At 42.8% G+C, this 22,504-nt stretch overlaps 1 protein-coding gene across 1 annotated transcript in view; it reads right to left on the bottom strand.

The window, feature by feature from the left end:
* The window catches only part of ATP8B1 (ATPase phospholipid transporting 8B1), a 145,887-nt gene that overhangs the window by 73,427 nt on the left and 49,956 nt on the right, over positions 1 to 22,504 (bottom strand). Inside the window, exon 2 of the mRNA XM_003264274.4 lies at positions 5,512 to 5,714. Coding sequence (XP_003264322.1) covers positions 5,512 to 5,692 — 181 coding nt within the window. The 5' untranslated portion in view covers positions 5,693 to 5,714. The remainder of the gene's footprint in view (positions 1 to 5,511; positions 5,715 to 22,504) is intronic.

The raw sequence follows: 22,504 nt of genomic DNA, 5'->3' as shown, positions 1-22,504 counted from the left end.
CTTCCCAAACCTAGAGGAATATATCAATATCCAAGAACAAGAAGGTTGTAGAACACCAAGCAGATTAACCCAAAGAAGACTACCTTAGGCATTTGGTAATCAAATTCCTAAAAGTCAAGGATAAACGGAAGGATCCTAAAAGCAGCAAAAGAAAAGAAACAAATAAAATACAATGGCACTCCAATACGTCTGGCAGCAGACTTTTCAGTGGAAACCTTATAGGCCAGGAGAGAGTGGCATGACATATTTAAAGTGCTGAAGAAAAATATATTTCAAACATGAAGGAGAAATGAAGACCTTCCCAGACAAACAAAAGCTGAGGGATTTCATCAACACTAGACCTGTCCTACAAGAAATGCTAAAGAGAGTACATTAATCAGAAAGTAAAGGATGTTAGTGAGCAATAAGAAATCACCTGAAGGCACAAAACTCACTGGTAACAGTTAAGTATACAGAAAAACCCAGAATAGTGTAACACTGTGACTGTGATATGTAAACTACTTGTAAAAATTCCACAAGAGGTTCTGATGTACAGGCAGGACTGAGAACCCCCAGTTAGTGCAAGAGACAGTGTCTTCCTATGGTGACTTCTATCATTAAAAATCTACTTCTGAACTTGGGCTGCAAAGTAGCAGGAAGAAAACCACCAGCTGAGTTAGGTTTCCATGAGCAAGAGATTCTTACCCAAGGTTCAATCATAAATTACATGACTCGAAAGCACATTCTCTAAAATGAGCATGTTGCCCAAGATCTTAAAAATAAATAGAATAGGCCGGGCACAGTGGTTCATGCCTGTAATCCCAGCACTTTGGGAGGCCAGGGTGGGCCTATCACCTTAGGTCAGGAGTTCAAGACAAGCCTGGCCAACATGGCAAAACTCCGTCCTTACTAAAAATACAAAAATTAGCTGGGCGTGATGGTGGGTACCGGTAATCCCAGCTACTCGGGAGGCTGAGGCAGGAGAATCACTTGAATCCGGGAGGCAGAGGTTGCAGTGAGCTGAGATCATGCCACTTCACACCAGCCTGGCCAACAAGAGCAAGACTCTGTCAAATAAATAAATAAATAAATAAAAATAATAAAATAAAATGAGATGGCACAGTATCACCACCCTTCCCCATCAGTAATCACTCAGTGCAGGAATATCCCTCACCCTGCGACTTTACAAGCATCAATTACTCTGGTGTTCTTAGGCCGTGGAGGTGGATGGCAATTTACAACCGATCAGAGAAAGAAAGAAAATAAGTAGCCAGAGTAGACTCCTATATGTGGTATGTGCCTAAAATGGAAAATGCATCTTATTAAGTGGAACAGCTCCCTCAGCACTTTTCACAGATTCCCTAGGATATCCCACGATTGATACGTTTCAATGAGCCATCTTTATCTGTGTTTTGGTTTCAACTAAATATTAATTCATAGATGCTCTAAAGACCCCACATTCTTAATTCCAGATTATTTTATGAAGATACCACTTTAAGGCTGGGTGTGGTGGCTCACGCCTATAATCCCAGCACTTTGGGAGGCTGAGGCTGGCGGATCACAAGTCCAGGAGATCGAGACCATCCTGGCCAACATGGTGAAACCCCATCTCTACTAAAAATACAGAAAATTAGCCAGGTGTGGTGGCACACATCTGTAATCTCAGCTACTCAGGAGGCTGAGGTAGGAGAATCGCTTGAACCCAAGAGTGGGGTTGCAGTGAACCGATATCGTGCCACTGCTCTCCCGTCTGGGCGACAGAGAGAGACTCCATCTCAAAACATAAACAAACAAATAAACAACAAGAAAACTCCAAAAATACAAAAACTAGTGTTTCCCAGAACACATGCTGAGAAGTGTGTTCATCAGCAAACAACAGAGCTCATTCCATAGCACCGAAAACATTCCCACTCATTTCTGAGAATCTTCACTCAATCTTTACACAAAGGGTAAAGTGACTCCCCTCGAACCTGTGGGCTTATCTTTCTCCATGGCACATTCTAACAGCATGTTTGTGCCTGTCCTTCCTTCTCACAAAACACAATAAAGGTCCTTCTACTGAAAAGTACTCTGAATGGGTCTCTCAAAGCACCTGTTTAACAGGAAAGCTTAGTTGGGCTAGGGGATTTCCTTTCTTCAGAAAAAAAGAAAGCAACTTTCTGTGCTACAACCCTCATTAAAGAAACTAGCGCAGTTCAGGCCGCTTAGGCAGTGCTTTGCTGGAATGGGTGCTGGTCCCTGGTGTTACTCAGCCTGGTGGTACCTCGCAGGGTGACTCATGTTCTGATGTCTTAAAGAACTGATTCTCTGAAGGAAATTATTCAGGATGTGAAATGTCAAGAAAGACAGATGGTGATTAAAAAAAGAAAGAGAAGTCAGGGTGACACTGACCTTAATTGGAAAACTGCCCAAATGAGAATATAGTGGGAAAGGAAAGAGGGATGAAGAGGGCAAAGAGAGGAAGGGAGGAGAGAAGGAGAGCAGACTGGCTGTGAGGGAGGCAGGGCACATGGGAAATGGGAGGAAAGGGGTCTGGCATTTACTGAACATCATCTGTGTGCTTGGGAAGGGCACAGAGAGGTATTAGAATAAGAATTTTTGTAAAAAGTCACAGGCAAAGTCATTTGATATGGGTTCTGAGAAGCGAGAAACACCCAAATCCCTGAGGAATATAAACCACCCTTGGAAAACATGACTAAGGTTCAAGACTGAGCATTTTTTTTTTTTTTTGAGATGAAGTCTCACTTTGTCACCCAGGACGGCGTGCAGCGGTGGGATCTTGGTGCACTGCAACCTCCACTTCCCAGGTTCAAGCGATTCTCCTCCCTCAGCCTCCCGAGTAGCTGGAATTATAGGTGTGCACCACCATGCCGGGCTAATTTTTGTATTTTTAATAGAGATGGTGTTTCATTATGTTGGCCAGGCTGGTATCGAACTCCTGACCTCAAGTGATCCAACCGCCTTGGCCTCCCGAAGTGCTGGGATTACAGGCATGAGTCACCGCAACCGGCCAAGACTGAACTCTTTTAATGCCCATATACTGAGGGTAGAAATCTACAAAACATATGACCTGCAAACTGAATGATCAGGAAAGGATCCTAACCACCGGAATGGGCAGGCAGAGTTATAAAAAAACAGGGGATGAGAGTTTCCACCCACTACATGCTTCTCTGACATTTCTGCAGGCACCCAATCCCGGTCCCTTTGCTGTGTCCCGGACTACACGTCTGATGGCGTGCCACCAAGCACCAAGAGCAAAGTTGACCCTTGACCCCATGGAGCCAATTCTCCTGCCACCCCATCAGATATCTACATTTGGTAGAGATTCCAAAATTGTGATAGGAGACTAAGCAGTGCAATTCGTGGGGAAAGGAATGAGGAAGAAGCATGTTTTATTCAGTGTTTGGGCAATCAACTAGAACTTCCTTGTAACTTGTCTGGCTGCTTCAGCTTTAGCTAGTTCACCAATATCCAGTCTGGACCTGTTATGACAGAGGCCACCTTCCTGTTCAGATTGGTGGGAATTCCATTTTCTTTCTTTCTTTTATTTTTTTTTTTGAGTTGGAGTTTCACTCTTGTTGCCCAGGCTGGAGTGCAATGGCACCATCTCAGCTCACTGCAACCTCTGCCTCCCGGGGTCTAGTGATTCTCTGCCTCCCAAGTAGCTGGGACTACAGGCACTTGCCACCACGCCTGGCTAATTTTTGTATTTTTAGTAGAGATGATGTTTCACCATGTTGGTCTGGCTGGTCTCAAACTCCTGACCTCAGGTGATCCACCCACCTCAGCCTCCCAAAGTGCTGGGATTGCAGGCGTGAGCCACTGTGCCCGGCGGGAATTTCATTTTAATTTTGGTCAAGTATCATGATTTTAGTACGTTCTGATTCAAGGCAGAAGGCACTTAAGCTCAATCCTCAACAGCTTGAAATCAAAACCAGAAACCCACTCTAAGAGATAATGCATCTAAATGTTTGCTATGGAAAGGTAGGGGACAAACAACATACAGGAGTCAATGGCCTCCCCAAATTTGGGTGAGATGGGGCTCCCAGGGGTACATGCACTCCCCACACTGAGAATCTCCCCACGGGCAGATTCTGTGACCAGAACAGGAAGAATCATTGCGGAAACGGGATTTCATGGCATGTCACATCTTCTACAGGTTAAAATTATTAGAAAAAAATAGCTCATCCAGATAGCAGAACCCAAGAAAGAGAAACTAGAGGGGGAGGTTGGCATGGGGCAAAAAGAGGCTTCTAGAAAGCCTGCAAGGGCAGAATGGCAGTAACAGAGACCTCGGGAAAACCAGCTAAAATCCGAGGCTTCTCTGACTAAGGCTGCAGGGAGGCGTGTCTGGAGGGCTGAAACCAGAACACTGTAATAATGATTTCTGTGAATGTGATGCTAAGGTTGTTGGGCTAGGATTTTAGAGAACACCATGGAGGAAATATTTTCAGCCTGATATCAAATCTGGGGTCCAGAGAGAAAAGTCTCAGCTTGTTCATGGAGAAGAGCTACAAGAGAAGCCCACATCTGTTTGCCAGGGTGGGAGAACCAGTAGGAGATGAAATAGAAAAGCCACAAAGGAAAAGGCGTCACAGCAAAAGCAAGCCAAGTTCTACTGCCCTCAGTGATGTACTGTCTGTGGTCACTTACACTCAACATTGGCAGAGACCACGTGGTCCACAAAACCTAAATGTTTACTTGCTGGCCCTTTACAGAAAAAGTTTGCTGGCCTTGGTCTAGACCCTGCCTCTGATGCTGGCCTGACCCTGGGCAGACCATATACCTATACACACACACACACACACACACACACACACACAAGGATGGTTATTTATATAACTCATACCGCCAATCCAACAATACTAATAGTTAACATCTAAGACTGATTGATATGTATCCTTTAAAAATTTCTGGGTGCAGTAACATGCAGATTCTTGCATGCATATCTCCATTTTAAGAATATATACACTGGCTAAACATCATAGCTCATGCCTGTAATTCCAGGAGTTTGAGGTTGAGGTGGGCAGATCCCTTGAGCTCAGGAGTTTGAGACCAGCCTGGGCAACATAGTGAAATACCATTTACACACACAAACACACACACAAATACAAAAATTAGTTGGACATAGTGGTGCATGCCTGTAGTCCAGCTACTCAGGAGGCTGAGGTAGGAGGATCACTTGAGTCCAGGAGGTCAAGGCTGCAGTGAGCCATGTTCACACCACTGGACTCCAGCTGGGGAGACACAGTGAGACCCTGTCTCAAAAAAAATATATATATACACACTAACAAAGACCTTAATGTATTTTCTCTGCAGAACTTGTCAGATATGCTCTCCCAGCCCTTCATACTAAGGACAATGGGTACTTGCCCAAGCCCATCCACCATTCTGTCAGTCGCATCCTGAGAAGAGATCAGAGAAGATTCCCTCCTAGGCCACGCAAAATAGACCGATCATCTTTGGCACGTGTGGCCACGACCCACGTGAAGATTTATAAGCGACCTAGTCACCGGGACTTCATGTGGTTACCTTTTCTGAATGGCTCCCGGTTCTCCTCCGCTTCCCTGTTGACTCGGTTTTGTTCTGGTTCAACAGCAGACCCCTGGTCATCAAGTTCATCTTCTGTTTCATCATCACTGTAGGGAACCACTTCGTCATTAGGCTGAGAATCCTCATCAAATGTCGTTTCTGAGTCTCTTTCTGTACTCATTCTGCTGGCAAATTGGAACTACCTGCTTAAAAGGAAAGAGAAACCAGAGTGAATTATGACTCTTGCCCAGTTTTTGGTTGAATCCTGCCTGCATCCTGTTACAGTGCCCCTTTTATAGAACATTGTCTAACATGTAAATATCCTGGAATAGTACCCCCAAATTCAACTTAACATGTAAACAAGAACAAAACCATTCAGTACTGATTAAATGCTTGGGTAAGATTTTTTAAAAAAATATGTAGCTGCAAACCTTTTATTTTTAAACGAGGGTGTGTATATACATATATATATATTTTTTAAACAAGGGTGTATATATATATATATTTTAGGCAATATTTCAAATTAGGGGGTCTCTACCCAATGAAATAAATTTAGTGGGTAACAATCAACATTAAAATAAAATGAAACAGGCTATAAAATATCAGATTACAGCACATATAATAAGTACTGCTTGATAAAATAGTTGTACACATTCACACGTTTATTTGCATCGTGAGTGTTAATGGAGTTGAATTTCTTACTGTGGATTGCTGGCAAAGTTGACAAACCACTGCTCTAAGATTTCTGGTTTCTGCTAACACTAACATTCTGAGCCTTTGTTCTGATACAACATTTTTAATATAACCTTAGATCTTCCAAGTTTACTGACTTCCCAGGAACACTCCCTAGCCTTTCTATCTTCCTAACTACCACTGCCCACTCTGTATCTGGAATTTGCGTTTGAGCATCTACCGCATAAGATGACTCCATACAAGTGAGAAGAACAAACTTAGATTTATTTTAGGAAAATATTTACACAAATACCTCAGGTTACAGACACACAGCCTGGCATTTACATAAGCATCACAGTGCCATGTAGTCAGTATTGTTAATGACAGCAGCTCGCATTTATTTTGTGTTAACTGCATGCCAAGCCTTGCACTAAGCACTTTATAGACATGGGCTCTTTGAAACTTCCCACACCACCATGGTGAGTAACAGTATTATTGTTATTCCTACCCAGCAGAGGAGAAAAATCAAAACACTGGAATGCTAAATAACTTGCACAATGATTATTAAAAATTTAAGGCAGCCACGCGCGGTGGCTCACACCTGTAATCCCAGCACTTTGGGAGGCCGAGGCGGGTGGATCACGAGGTCAGGAGATCGAGACCATCCCGGTTAACACAGTGAAACCTCGTCTCTACTAAAAATACAAAAAATTAGCCAGGCATGGTAGCGGGCACCTGTAGTCCCAGCTGCTCGGGAGGCTGAGGCAGGAGAATGGGGTGAACCCGGGAGGCGGAGCTTGCAGTGAGCCGAGATAGCGCCACTGCACTCCAGCCTGGGCAACAGAGTGAGACACCATCTCAAAAAAAAAAAAAAAAATTTAAAGCAAAAACAACTGCTTCACAAAGAGATGCCTATGCTCTATTTTCATACTATGGTTTATGATATATTTTGGGTGAAAATTGCCTCAAGTAGAACTATGTAGCTGATTGCATGTTTTGCATCAAATCTTAGACCTCTAAAATAATTTTTACATTCACAAATGGACACTTAGGAAATTTTCAAATATTTATATGAGGATTTTTGCCAAGTATTATGTAAAACGGTAAAAGCCAAAAGCAAGCTGGGTTACAATTGTCGACTGTGTAAATAAATTGTGGCATCTCATATTATAGGATAATGTGCAACAATTTAGATGATCAGAAGAATATTTGATGACATTGCATTAATGACCTTAAGTTAATAGGTAAGTTATAAAGCCATATATATAGAAAACACCCAGTTATTCACACACACACTTGTTCATTTTCCAAAATTTCAACAACTGACATACATTATTTTATTATTATTATCTTTTGAGACAGAGTATCTCTCTGTTGCCCAGGCTAGAGTGCAGTGGTGCAATCTCGGCTCACCGCAACCTCTGCCTCCCAGGTTCAAGCAATTCCCCTACCTCAGCCTCCTGAGTATCTGGGATTACAGGCGTGTATCACCATGTCTGGCTAATTTTTGTATTTTTAGTAGAGATGGGGTTTCACCATGTTGGCCAGGCTGGGACATACATTATTTTAAGTGAGATGATGCATGCAAAATGGTCAACTCAGTACATAGCCTACAATAAGTATTCAATAAACATTAACTGTTAATTTTTCATATACTTCTTGGTAATTTGTATGTTTCCTTTTGAAAAATGTCTATTCATGTCCTTTGCCCACTTTTTAATGGTATATTATTTTAAAATATTGCTGGCATTCATTATTACAAAGAACAACTTAGATTCTACTGCATGATGCTGTACTGTGGCACAGTTCTAAAGAGTCCTATAGTCATGGATGCAAAGTTCCTAGCACTACTGGTCCTCAGCACCTCAGGCCATTATCTTATGGATTCAAAGAATATTCAATCCCCAAATCCATAGTCTTTACCTCTGGCCTTAGCTTTTCAGGAGCAAGCACAAGCCTTCCTGGTGAGAGACAGGACTAGCTGGATTTCCTAGGCCGACTAAGAATCCCTAAGTCTAGCTGGGAAAGTGACCACATCCACCTTTAAACACAAGGATTGCAACTGAGCTCACATCTGACCAATCAGAAAGCTCACTAAATGCTAATTAGGCAAAAACAGGAGGTAAAGAAATAGCCAATCATCTATTGCCTGAGAGCACAGCGGGAGGGACAAGGATCAGGATATAAACCCAGGCATGGCAGCTGGCAACGGCAATCCCCTTTGGATCCCCTCCTTGTATGGGAACTCTGTTTTCACTCTATTTCACTCTATTAAATCTTGCAACTGCACTCTTCTGGTTTCCGCTGGAGCTGAGCTTTCGCTGGCCGTCCACCACTGCTGTTTTGCTGCCGTCTCAGACTGGCTGCTGACTTCCATCCCTCCGGATCTAGCAGGGTGCCCACTGTGCTCCTGATCCAGCGAGGCGCCCATTGCCACTCCTGATCAGGCTAAAGCCTTGCCATTGTTCCTGCATGGCTAAGCGCCTAGGTTCGTCCTAATCGAGCTGAACACTAGTCACTGGGTTCCACGGTTCTCTTCCATGACCCACGATTTCTAATACAGCTATAACACTCACCGCATGGCCCAAGATTCCATTCCTTGGAATCCGTGAGGCCAAGAACCCCAAGTCAGAGAACACGATGCTTGCCACCATCTTGGAAGTGGCCTGCCGCCATTTTGGAAGTGGCCCACCACCATCTTGGGAGCTCTGGGAGCAAGGACCCCCAGTAACACTGGCAGTACTTATACTTTCATTGGTTATACTTCTACTTCCCTAGTTCTATTTATGCTTTCCTGGCAGTATGTATACTTTCATGGTTTATACTATTTTAAAATTATTTTTTATTAAATGGAGCTAAGTTTTTTAAGTCGTCTTTTCCACTAAATCGGCATCACCATGTTAAATCTAAATTTCCCTACTAAGTCTTTTATTTTATTTTATTTTACTTTAAGTTCTAGGATACATGTGCAGAACATGCAGGTTTGTTACATAGGTATACATGTGCCATGGTGGTTTGCTGCACCCATCAACCCGTCATCTAGGTTTTAAGCCCTGCATGCATTAGGTATTTGTCCTAATGCTCTCCCACTCCTTGCCCCCACCCCCCCGCCCCCGACAGGCCACAGTGTGTGATGTTCCCCTCCCTGTGTTCATGTGTTCTCATTGTTCAACTCCTGCTTATGAGTGAGAACATATGGTGTTTGTTTTTCTGTTCCTGTGATAGTTTGCTGAGAAAGATGGCTTCCAGCTTCATCCATGTCCATGGAAAGACCACGATCTCATTCTTTTTTATGGCTGCAGGGATTATTTGTTTTTGAGTTGTTTGAGTTCCTTGTGTATTTCTGGATACTAGTCCTTAGTTAGATGAATAGTTTGCAAATATTTTCTCCTATTCAACAGGAAACACTGTTGATTGCTTCCCTTGCTGAGCAGAAGCTTTTTAGTTTAATATAGTCCTATTTGTCTATTTTTGTTGTTGTTGTTGCCTGTGCTTTTGAGGTCTTAGCCATAAAATCTTTGCCTAGACCAATGTCCTAAAACATTTTCCCTATGTTTTCTTCTAGTATAAAGTTTTATTAGGTTTTGTTTTTTGTGTTTTTTTTTTGTTTTTTTTTTTTTTTTTGAGAGGAAGATTTCACTCTGAAACTCAGGCTAGAGTATAGTAGGACAATCATAGCTCATTGCAGCATTGAACTCTTGGGCTCAAGGAATCTTCCTACCTCAGCATCCCAAGTAGCTGGGACTACCAGCACATGCCACCATGCCTTTTTTTTTTTTTTTTTTTTTTTTAGCCATGGGGTCTCACTGCATTGTCCAGACTGGTCTTGAATTCCTGGGTCAAGTGATCCTCCAGGCTTGGGCTCCCAAAGTGCTAGGATTATAGGTGTGAGCCACCGCACCTGGTCCCATTTAAGTCTTTAATCCATCTTGAGTTGACTTTTGTGTATGGTGAGAGACAGGGGCCCAGTTTCATTCTTTAGCATGTGGGGATTTATTTCTGGGTTCCCTATTCTGTTCCATTGGTTTATGTGTCTTTTTTTTTTTGCCAATATTATGTTTTGGTTACTACAGCCTTGTTATATATATATATAACAAGGTGACTCTGAAGTTACCATATATAAACATTTTTTATTGTTGTAAAATATATGTACATAAAATTTACCATTTTAGCCATTTTGTTTTGTTTTTCTTATTGCAGCCTCCTGGGCTCAAGCAATTCTCCCACCTCAGCCTCCTGAGTAGTTGAGACTACAGGTATAAGCCACTACATCTGACTCATTTTTATATTTTTAGAAGAGACAGGGTTTCGCCATGTTGCCTAGGCTGGTCTCAAACTGGGCTCAAGTAATCTACCTGCCTCAGCCTCCCAAAGTGCTGGGATTACAAGCATGAGCCACCACACCAGGCCTTGTTTCTCCCTACTTTTTTTTTTTTTTTTTTAATTTCTTAAAGCTGTACCATTGGAGAGTTTTAACTTTTTGTTTGTTGGTTGGTTTTCTTTCTCTTATTTATTTATTTTTGCATCTCAGATGTCACTTCCATGATTAGGTTATAAAAAACCGTGACTTCTTCTTGCCAGCCAACTCTTTCCCCTTCCCTGCTTTGGTGAAGCAGCTGCCCTATGGAGAGGCTCACATGGCAAGATGTGAAGTGAGCATTGACCAACAGCCAGCAGGGACTGGAGCCCTCAGTCCAAGAGCCCTTAAGGAATGCAGTGAATTGTGCAATCACTACATGAACTTGAAAGCAGATCTTCCTCAGTCCTGCCTTCAGATGAGACATCAGGCTGGGCTGGCACCTTAATTGTAGCCTTGTGAGAAATCCTGATATGGAGAACCCAATTAAGCTGTGCTCCGATACCTGATTCATGGAAACTGTGAGATAATAAATGCGTGTTGGTTTAAGCTGCTAAGTTTTAGAGTAGCTTGTTACACAGCAATCGATAACCAATACACATACCATTAATCACAAGTAATAATTCTAGGGTCAGGCACGCAATGTAGCCACTATTATTTCCAAGTTATTCCAAACAGCCCCCATCTAAAAGGCAGCAGAAATCTTCTCTATTTTCCTAGTTAGTCCAGACACATGCCATACCCTGTTTGGAATCTGCCCAGTATTCTTTTATTTACTTATTTGAGACAGAGTCTCACTCTGTCACCCAGGCTGGAGTCCAGTGGTGTGATCTCAGCTCACTGCAATCTCTGTCTCCCAGGTTCAAATGATTCTCCTTCCTCAGCCTTTCCAGTAGCTGGGACTACAAGTGCATGCCACCACACCTGGCTAATTTTTGTATTTTTAGTAGAGACAGGGTGTTACCTTGTTGGCCAGGCTGGTCTTGAACTCCTGACCTCAAGTGATCCACCCACCTCGGCCTCCCAAAGTGCTGGGATTATAGGCATGAGCCACCACACCCGGCCAATGCTCAGTATTCTTGAAAGTAAAATGACAAACTTGGTGACAGTTGTAATTAGATAAAGAATCTCATGAAGCAATAGTAATAAAATGTATCTAAGATCTACATTAAATTTAAACTTTATACTGTTACAGAAACAGCATATTTACAGTTCCCAGCAGGAACAGGATTACATTTTTTATTTCCTCCCAAGGCAGGACCTAAAAAACCTAGAAGCCTGGGATAAATAACAAAACTAAGGTATCAACAGTATCACTGTGGTGGGGACAATTCAGCCAGGATCTTTACATATGATAGAAAAGGCTTCTCTGAGTCCACAGCTTCACCCCCCATTCCTCAGAAAGTCTGCCCCAGAGCCCTTTCTCACAAAGGAAGATTGGCTGCCTGGGTGCGGTGGCTCACACCTGTAATCCCAGCACTTCGGGAAGCTGAGGCAGGAGGATCATTTGAGGCCAGGAGTTCAAGATGAGTCTGGGCAATATGGCAAGACCCCATCTCTACAAATAATAATTTAAAGAATTAGCTGGGCACCTATAGTCCCAGCTACTTGGGAGGCTGAGGTAGAAGGATCGCTTGAGCCCAGAAGCTCAAGGCTGCAGTGAGTTAGGATCTCGCCACTGAACTTCCGGCTAGGTGACAGAGCAATACTCCATCTCTATTAAAAAAAGAAAAAAATAAAGACTGGCTTTTGTTTCATTCTGTACAAGTTCAATGGCGGTCATTAGAAAAGGTACAGGGGAAATCTCAAAACCTTGACGTTTCAGAGATGAGCAGTTTTTTCATTCCCCTGGCTAAGGTTCAAAGGATTTCTTAGTCCAACATTGCCATGGGCTCACAGCATTTCCTAGTAATATTATATTTCTTCTTCTCCATATAAGGCAGCCCCTTCCAGGACAAAGGATTTTTCATACACATTGTCTCATGCAATTGTCACAGAATTATGCTGAGGCGTGTCGCCAGGCAATGTCATTACCTTCTTACTAATGAAAAAACTGAGGTGGTTTCAAAGCTTGCCCAAGGTGATCTAGCTCCTGGCTGTTCAGGCCCTCTCCACACATATCCTAGCTCTGTGCTCTCTGTGGTACAGCGAACGCATCATGGATTCAGATTGGAATTCAAGCTCTGCCCAGGAAGCATCAGAGCCTGCTCCCCACTCCCAACATCACCTGCTTCCCTCCCTTCCCCACACCTACTAACAACATCATTAGTCACAAGAAAACCCTACGCAAAGGAAGAATTTGACAAGCAAAATAAATCAAACTTTGAGGTCTACAGGCAGATCCATCCTACGTCAATGAATTTAAAATGTAAAATGCTTCCCAGTGTATGCCACTGAAGAGTGAAGTGAGATCAATCATTATTTCCTAGGCGGTTTTTGAGCTGGGCAACCTGGGAGTCACAGAGGTGACCAAGAACTTGGGGTGGGTGGGAGAGAGATATTAAGGAACCAAAAAAAACCTCAGAGGCAGAAAAATGCAATGGGAAGGCCCAGCACCAGCGCAGCTGGGAGATCTGGGGGAAAGAGCAGAGCTGGGGAAAGGTAGTTTTGGAGCCACCTCCAAAAGTAAGGCATCCCATGCAGCCTTGACAAGGCTTTATTCCAGGGAGTGAGAGGGCCCACGGAAGGTGTCTGCAAAGGAAAGAAATCTGATCTGCACAGCACTCATCTGACAGGGGGAAGAGTGTGAGTGGCTGGGAAGGTGAGAGCCTGGGAGGGAGACTGTTCAAAAGTAACCCTGGAAACAGCATCTCCTTGTCACAGTTTCTTCACCTGGAACACCAAGTGGTTCCACCTTATTACCTCCACCAACACACTCAGCACCAACACTCAGTGCATGAATCCAGCCACAGCAAGGAGAAATACAGGCCTGGGCCGAACGCGGTGGCTCACGCCTGTAATCCTAACACTTTGAGAGGCCAAGATGGGCTGACTGCCTGAGGTCAGGAGTTTGAGAACAGTCTGGCCAACATAGTGAAACCCCATCTCTACTAAAAATACAAAAATTAGCTGGGCATGGTGGTGTGCCCCTGTAATCCCAGCTACTTGGGAGGCTGAGGCAGGAGAATCGCTTGAACCCGGGAGGTAGAGGTTGCAGTGAGCCAAGATGGCACCACTGCACTCCAGCCTGGGCGACAGAGTGAGACTCTGTCTCAAAAAAAAAAAAAAGAAAAGAAAAAAAGAAATACGGGCCTGAACTAGGGTGGTGGCAGCCAGAAAAATGTGCTTAAAATGAAGGCAGGGTGGGGCTGCCATTCTTTTGTCTAGAAAATGAAGGAAAAAAAAGTAAATAAAAGACTGGGGCTGGTTCCCATAGGATAAGAATGCTGTCATTCCCCAGACGTTTATTTTGGAGACTCGGCCTCAATCCACAGTGTACTTTTATGGTAAATAATGAAAATTGCCAGGAGAAAAGCCTTGTTATTTTTATGTTCAAGCGTCATCCTTACTTGTTAGGAACAATGGCCTCATTTTTACCCCATTACTATTGACTCTATAATTAGGCTTTAAAGTTATATTCACATTTAAGTAATACAAAGTCATAAGAGCTTTATAATTGACAGCTACCTGGAAGCAAACCCTCCAGGGTAAAATCAGTCGTCAAGCTGAATTAATTTTAATGTTAAAAGAGTCACCAAGCTATTAATACAAAGATTGCACTCCCGAAAGACATACGAAACATCATAGCTTTCTGGAACAAAATATAAACTTTGAAACTTTTGATCTACAGAGAGACAACTTATATTCCCCATCCAGACTCACTAGGAATGGCTTGTTTGAATGAAAAGGCAGTAGAAGAGGCAGATAAGTAAATAGAAATAATAAACACATAAAATGATACAATAAAAGATTACTCTTACTAGCAATCAAAGAATAGCAAGTTGATGAAAACATAGACACCATTTTATGCCTATTCAGTTGACACTATTCAATGTTTTCAATGTCAGCAGTGGAGATGAATGAATCCTCACCCACCTTGCTGCTGGCCTTGAAATTAGTATATATATTACTGATGGCAACGCTTTATGTACCCAAAACACTAAAGATATATTTGAAGCAATCACCTCATTTATAGAGCCTTTTCCAACAGGAATACTTCAATGAAAGGACTCTCATTGAAACAAATTTTATTTTATTTTTTTTGAGACAGAGTCTTGCTCTGTCACCCAGGCTGTAGTGCAGTGGGGAGATCTCGGCTCACTGCAACCTCTGCCTCCTGGGCTCAAGCAATTCTCCTACCTCAGCCTCCCAAGTAGCTGGGATTATAGGCATGCACCACCATGCTCAACTAATTTTTCTATTTATAGTAAAGACAGGGTTTCACCATGTTGGCAAGGCTGGTCTCGAACTCCTGACCTCAGGTGATCTGCCTGCTTCAGCCTCCCAAAGTGCTGGGATTACAGGAGTGAGCCACTGCACCTGGCCACAAAATTTTTGATTGGCGTCATTAGTTATAAAAAGCAGGAATGGAAACCACATGAGTGTCCAACAAGATCTCATGGTTTTACAATTTTGTTTTTTTTTCTGATGCAGGGCTTTGCACTGTCACCCAGGCTGGAGTTAAGTGGCACGATCATGGCTCACTGCAGCCTTAACCTCCTGGGCTTCAGTGATCCTTCCACCTCAGCCTCCCAAGTAGCTGGGACCACAGGAACATGACACCACAACTGGCTAATATTTTGAGAAAATTTTTGTAAAGATGAGGTTTCACTACATTGCCCAGGCTGATCCCAAACTCCTGGCCTCAAGCAATCCTCCCACCTCAACCTCCCAAGGTGTTGGGATTATATGCATGAGCCACCACACCTGACCTAAACATTTTTATGTTTTAGTATAGCTATTAAAAATAACAGCTATTTTTATTAACACTATCAGATGAAACGTAGGAAATGTTTTACAGTATTAGCCGTGTGGGTGAGGCAGAAATCAGAATTGTGTTCTATAACTGCAGCTTTGTAAATAATACGTTTGTTTTTAGAACTAACATTTGCACTGAAAGATACATAATTCTCTGTGTGTTTTTCCTTTCAAAATAATCTGCAATTAATAATAGCTATCCACTCCCTATATCCAAACACTGCTGAGCAATTGCTCGTATACTGGGTACATTTCGTGCAATTTTTACAGCACACACAAAAGGAAGGGCTTATCCTCATTTTGTGGGCTTGGAGAGGTTAGGTGACATACTTCTCCAGGATCACATATTGAGGTTTCAACCAGGTCTGTTTGTCCCCAAATCTCTTATGATTTGTCCCAGTGCTGTTCAAAGGGGGAGAAAAGTTGGATCAGGCCATTAGGATTATACCCACTGATGCTTACTTTTTTTTTTTTTTTTTTTTTTTTTTGAGACAGAGTCTCACTCTGTCTCCAAGGCTGGAGTGCAGTGGTGCGATCTCTGCTCACTACAACCTCAGCCTCCCTGGTTCAGGCAATTCTCTCCTGCCTCAGCCTCCTGAGTAGCTGGAATTACAGATCTACGTCACCAAGCCCAGCTAATTTTTGTATTTTTAGTAGAGACAGGGTTTCACCATATTGGCCAGCCTCGTCTCAAACTCCTGACCTCAAGTGTTGCACCTGCCTTGACCTCCCAAAGTGCTGGGATTGCAGGTGTGAGCCACCACTGTGCCCAGCCACCGATACTTTCTTAATATCATTCTGTCTCTTTGCAAATGATTACAAAAACAAAAATGGTAGCATGGAAGTGGGTTCATAGAACCCACCGTGCATGGTGCATGGAAGTGAGCTGAGAAGGGATGGTTTGCATGTCAAGGCAGAAGAGATGAAACTTGCTGCATTTTGTCCCTTGTATTATACCTTTCTGGTGCGTTAGTAAACAGAAGATTCCATCTCCCTCCTAAGCTGCATGAAATGTAGTCTGGGTCCACTATTTCCTCCAAGAACCCTTGCTGATCCTCAGCAAAGATCCCCAACCATTACTTAGCACTAAGGACAATGGACCTTGAGTGCCCTGGAGAGGGGCCAGTGACAAAGACAGCTTGAAAAGTCAGTGGCCCAGGCCAGGCATGGTGGCTCATACCTGAATCCCAGCACTTTGGGAGGCCGAGGTGAGTGGATCACCTAAGGTCAGGAGTTCAAGACCAGCCTGACCAACATGGTGAAATCCCATCTCTACTAAAAATACAAAAATTAGCCAGGTGTGGTGGCAGGCACCTGCAATCCCAGCTACTTGGGAGGCTGAGGCAGGAGAATCGCTTGAACCTGGCAGGCGGATGTTGCAGTGAGCTGAGACCACATCACTACACTCCAGTCTGGGTGACAAGAGCAAAACTCCATCTCAAAAAAGAAAGAAAGAAAGAAAGAAAAGTCAGTGGCTCTCCTTAGTGATCTGTATCCAAAGCTGTGGCTTCAGTTGAAAATACAAACAGATGCTCTTAAAATTCCCACATGGCACCTTTTCATATGTAAATCTGTCTCAAATTTCCAAATATTTATATGTAAACACGTTCCAAAGCTTAAACAGACACTAAGGTGATTGGCACATTAAGTACGATTAGGGCACTTACTTGGTATCTTTTCTAGATACTATCATGGTTTCCTGAACATCTAAGACTGGTCGACAGAGCCTTACCTCTCAATCCATCTGAAGGTTAACACCTTTACAAATTCTGGGTCTGAGATATTTAATCACTGTCTCTTGTGCTGTACTTAAAGTCAGCTTAGAGTACTCAACTTAGACTACAAACTCTTCCAAGGCAGCAGAGTTCATATCCTAAGTTTTGGACCAAGATTTTACTGCAAACATATGGTTAATATTTTATAGGTCCCTTGGAAATACTTGCATTTGGCTTGAAATATCTACAGAGCTTCCTACCAACAGTCAGCAATTCTATCTGTTCTGGCTTTCAGAGTTCGAACAAGTCAAATATAAGGAGTGTGTCCAAGCTTCTCCTACAAATCTGATCAGTTTAAGGACCCATGGTAAGACTTCTGATGTAAGGCTTCTGAAACTCCCCATGTTGTCCTAGGATGATGGTGGCGTGCGTTGACAGAAAGCTAACTATGTGCTCTGTGCATCAGGCTCTGCACTATGTATTCGCATTAGCTTACTTTGTTTGTTGAGGATCAAATTATTATCCCCATTCTACAGATAAAGAAACTGTAACTGAGAGGTTAAGTTCTTTGCCCAAGGACATATAAGGGGTAACCAGAATAAAATCCCTTGGAGACATGCTGCCACAAGCCAAGGAACTTCCAGAAACTAGGAGAGAATCCTGCAACAGATCCTTCCCCAGCACCCTCACAGGGAAGATGGCCCTGCAAAACCTTGATCCTGAACTTCTGGCTCCCAGATTTGTGAGACAATAAACTTCTGTTCTTTAAGCTGCTCTGTGTGTGGTACCCTGTTACAGCAGCCCCATCTAACTAATACATGGCTTTAATGTGTAGCTATTTTTTTTTTTTTTTTGAGATGGAGTCTCGCTCTGTCGCCCAGGCTGGAGTGCAGTGGCGCAATCTCGGCTCACTGCAAGCTCCGCCTCCCGGGTTCACGCCATTCTGCTGCCTCAGCCTCTCCGAGTAGCTGGGACTACAGGCGCCCGCCACCACGCCCGGCTAATTTTTTTTTTTTTTTAAATATTTTTAGTAGAGACAGGGTTTCACCGTGGTGTCGATCTCCTGACCTCGTGATCCGCCTGCCTTGGCCTCCCAAAGTGCTTTAACATTGGAGAGGGCCTTTCAAATTCCTTAATTCCAGTGGAGAACTTCACAGTCAGGTACTGCAAATTTGTTACTTAATGTCTTTAAATTCTGAATCCACCTTTGCCAACGACTGTGTGCACAAAAGGAAAAACTGTGGTTACCTTTTGTAACAAGTTATATAAATAAGACCTAAATGACCATGTTTTCTTTTCTGTTTTCTAATTACCCAAAGGTTAAGCATGCTATTTTAAAGTTTAATTTAATTTAATTTTGCAGCTTACCCAGGTTTAAGAGTTATTTGCAGAGAATAATCAGAAGGAACTGCAACTGGTGTTTAATGCAAATAAGGCCAGGCTGCTGAACTAGGGATGACTCATGCAGGCCTTGTGCAAACATCTATTCTGATTTGCATTTAAGAGAAAAGGTACACCTGTAAAAGTATCCAGCATGTATTAAAACATCTTCAAAATGTTTTGGAGTTTTAAAGAAGTGCCCATTAAAGATGCTTTCTGCTCCATCTCTTAAAAAAAGCATGGCCCCAGGAAAAAAGCTAATGAATTCTAGAACTTTTTTCTGCTGTGATATTTTCTCTTCCCAATCAATGTTTGCTTCCCCTTTAAAATCTCTGTGTACTTTCAAGGGTGCAGTAGCACAAGGTGATGAGGGCTTGGGTTTGATTGAGCAATGCTCACCCCATCTCCAGCCCCTACCCCACAAAGGCAAGTAGTACAGAGAATATATATACATATGATTCTGACATAAAATAAAATGTAAAGCCAACCAAAATGTTTGCATATTTTTTGCTTTTCCACATTCCCCCTTCTCCATAGACCTAGACTTCAATCAACCTGCGTCTCCTATAAAGAGAAAATGACTTTCTTGAATGCAGTTGGACTCCAATGAAAACAATCCTCTTTAACTCTGTTGTTATCATAATACTATTTATAACTTTTACTCAATTAATGTTATTATAAGCTCTTATATATTCAACATGTTACCAACCTGAAAACTTACCCCCAAATTAACCTGATTTAGGTGAAGTCACCCTATAGAACTCTGAGTTGAGTCAGGAAGATTGATCCATTATTTAGGAAACAGAGCTCACTGTCATTGTCCCCTGTAGGTCTGGGGAGGAAGCAGGCTCTGGTTGAATTGTCTAGAGGATTCTCTCCCTCCCAGCAACCCATCTCCTTCCCACCCCATCTCCACTCTTGTGAGCAAACCTTCGGCTGTCCATCAATAAATCGATGCCAGGGATAAATTCCCAACAATAGCAAATCTAACTGGCCTCAACTTGCTATTTTAACACATTGATCCTCCTAACTTCTGAGAACTCTTTTTAAAAAGAAAGGAAAAAAATGGAATTAGTGTAAGAATAGAGAGAAGAGCATTAAGGATAAACTAGGGGTTTAGCGCCGGGTGCAGTGGCTCACGCCTGTAATCCCAGCACTTTGGGAGGCCAAGTTTGGTGGATCACTTGAGGTCAGGAGACCGGCCTGGCCAACATGGTGAATCTCTGTCTCTACCAAGAATATGAAAATTATCCAGGCATGGTGGCGTGAGCCTGTAATCCCAGCTACTCAGAAGGCTAAAGTACAAAAAATCGCTTGAACCTGGAAGGTGGAGGTTGCAGTGAGCCGAGACTGTGCCACTGCACTTTGGCCTGGGCAAAAGAGTGAGATTCTATCTCAAAAAAAAAAAAAAAAAAAAGAAAAGAAAAAGAATAAACTAGGGGTTTAAATAGTCCCTAAATCAGCAATCAGAAATAAATCAGGAGTACCTGCACACTGTACAACTCAAAGCAAATTACTGAAAAGCCTGTAAATGTCACATGGATTTGAACTTTACTATTAGATATCTGGAGCTAATTAAAATATTTTCAAAGCGTGTTTTAAAAGTGCTCTGAATAGACTGTGCTCTGGATTTACATGATGCCATGCTTTCAAATATTTCAGAGTTGTGACATAGGCTCTTTTGCAATATTCATCAATGAAAAACTGAGCTACACTCAAGATCAACAGCTGGTGTTTGGGCCACAAAACAGGTCACCTCCAAGTGCTCCTCAGCTAGGCCTGCCTCATATATCAGTTCCTAGGCTCATTCTGGCTATTGCCCTATCTATCCTCAGAGTCCAACCTACTCTTTTCCTCCTTCATCTTAAGAGATGTGTCTACAGTGAATTTGTGTCTTAGTTTTCCAAAGCTTAAACCTCAGGCACAGAAAACAATGTTGCACTAACCATGACAGCTAACTTTGTGCATGTTTGCATGTGTCACATGAGTATTTAAATATTATCAATGTTTGGCTGGGCACGGTGGCTCATGCCTGTAATCCAAACACTTTGGGAGGCCAAGGCAGGTGGATTGCTTGAGACCAGGACTTCGAGACCAGCCTGGCCAACATGGTGAAACGCTGTCTCTACTAAAAATACAGAAAATTAGCCGGGTGTGGTGGCATGCACCTGCTATAATCCAAGCCACTTGGGAGTCCAAGGCACAAGAATTGCTTGAGCCCAGGAGGCAGAGGTTGCAGTGAGGAGAGACTGTGCCACTGGACCCCAGCCTGGGTGACACAGCAAGACTTTCTCAAAAAATAAAATAGAAAAAGAAAATAAATATTATCAATGCTTGTTATGGTTTAAACATTAGTAATTTAGGCTATCAATAAAGAATTTTGGGCTGGGCCTGTGGCTCACACCTGTAACCCAGTATTTTGGGAGGCTGAGGCAGGAGGATCGCATGAGCTCAGGAGACCAGGCTGGGCAGTATGGTGAAACCACAGCTGTACAAAAAAAAAAAAAAAAAAAAAAAAAAATATATATATATATATATATATATACACACAAAATTTAGCAGGGCATGGTGGTGTAGCTGTAGTCCCAGTTACTTGGGCAGCTGAGGGAGGAGTATCACTTGATCCTGAGAGACAGAGGATGCAGTAAGCCAAGATGCTGTCTCGAAAAAAAAAAAGGGGGAATTTATTTTGCTGTCTGGACCAAACGCAAAATACAATTACACTCACCATACTCTGAAATCAGAATCAATGAGTCTCAAGAAATGGCTTCCATAGGTCAAATGGGGATCTACAAGGCTTCCAGATTATCTTCAAAATCTATTGATAGACATTTCTGTTGTGCTTCATTATAGAAATTACTAGATTTTCACATATGCGTTAGAACTTGGAGAGGCTCTATCTGCTCTGACCGTGCCCATTGCAGGCCCCACCCTAGCTCCAGCCACCTTCTGCTCCCTCACAAGTACACTCACAAGGGCAGCTAGGCACCTTCATTCCTTTTCCAGGTCCTCAAATCCCGATGTAATGTCTTTATCATTTGTACTTTAACAACTTACTGCCTGAACCATTCTTTGCATTATGGCTTGTATTGTGGTTGTTTTCCTTTCTAACAGAGTAAAAATCCAAAGGTGCAGGCAAGGCATGGTGGCTCATGCCTATAATCCCAGTACTTTGGAGGGCCGAGGTGGGCAGATTGCTTGAGCTCAGGAGTTCAAGACCAGCCTGGGCAACATGGCGAAACCCTATCTCTACAAAAAAATACAAAAATTAGCTGGGAATTACGGTGCATGCCCGTGGTCCCAGCTACTTGAGAGGCTGAGGTGGGAGGATCATTTGAGCCCAGGAGGCAGAGGTTGCAGTGAGCCATGATTGCACCACGGCACTCCAGCCTGGGCAATAAGTGAGACCCTGTCTCAAATAATAATAATAATAATGATGATGATGATAATCTAAAGGTGCAAGACCATGGCCTATTCCTCTTATTTCTCAGGTGGGGCAGAATCAAGAAATGGTTAAGGGCTCCTGTCTGAGGTTAGACAGATAGGGGATGAAATCCCAGCTCTAAGGCCTGCTACCTGCAGAAGCTTGGGAAAAATATTCTTACTAAGCTCCTCCTTCTCCATTTATAACATGAAGATAATGGTTACCTGACAGGGTCCTTGTGAAGCTTGATCCCATGTAAAGCCCTTAGTAGTGTGCACAGTATGTGGCCCCAGATATCCACTGAGTGAGGCATTCCAGTGATGCATTTCATCAGAAATTCAGTAAGACACAGAGATATAATTCATAATATTTCCCCCTTCAATAAAGCTTAGTTTATTATTAACTATCGTAAACCTGAAACATCAGGGAACTAAGTTTTCAAGTGAAAAACAGAGTAGGAAAACAATAAAAACCTTTATAACTGCACTTCACAGTTTGCAAAAGCTTTTCATATACCATTAACATACT

Source organism: Nomascus leucogenys, chromosome 4, assembly GCF_006542625.1.
Source record: "Nomascus leucogenys isolate Asia chromosome 4, Asia_NLE_v1, whole genome shotgun sequence".
NCBI lineage: Eukaryota > Metazoa > Chordata > Mammalia > Primates > Hylobatidae > Nomascus > Nomascus leucogenys.
The sequence above is the reverse complement of the archived record's forward strand: the minus strand, read 5'-3'. Positions and strand labels throughout refer to the sequence as shown.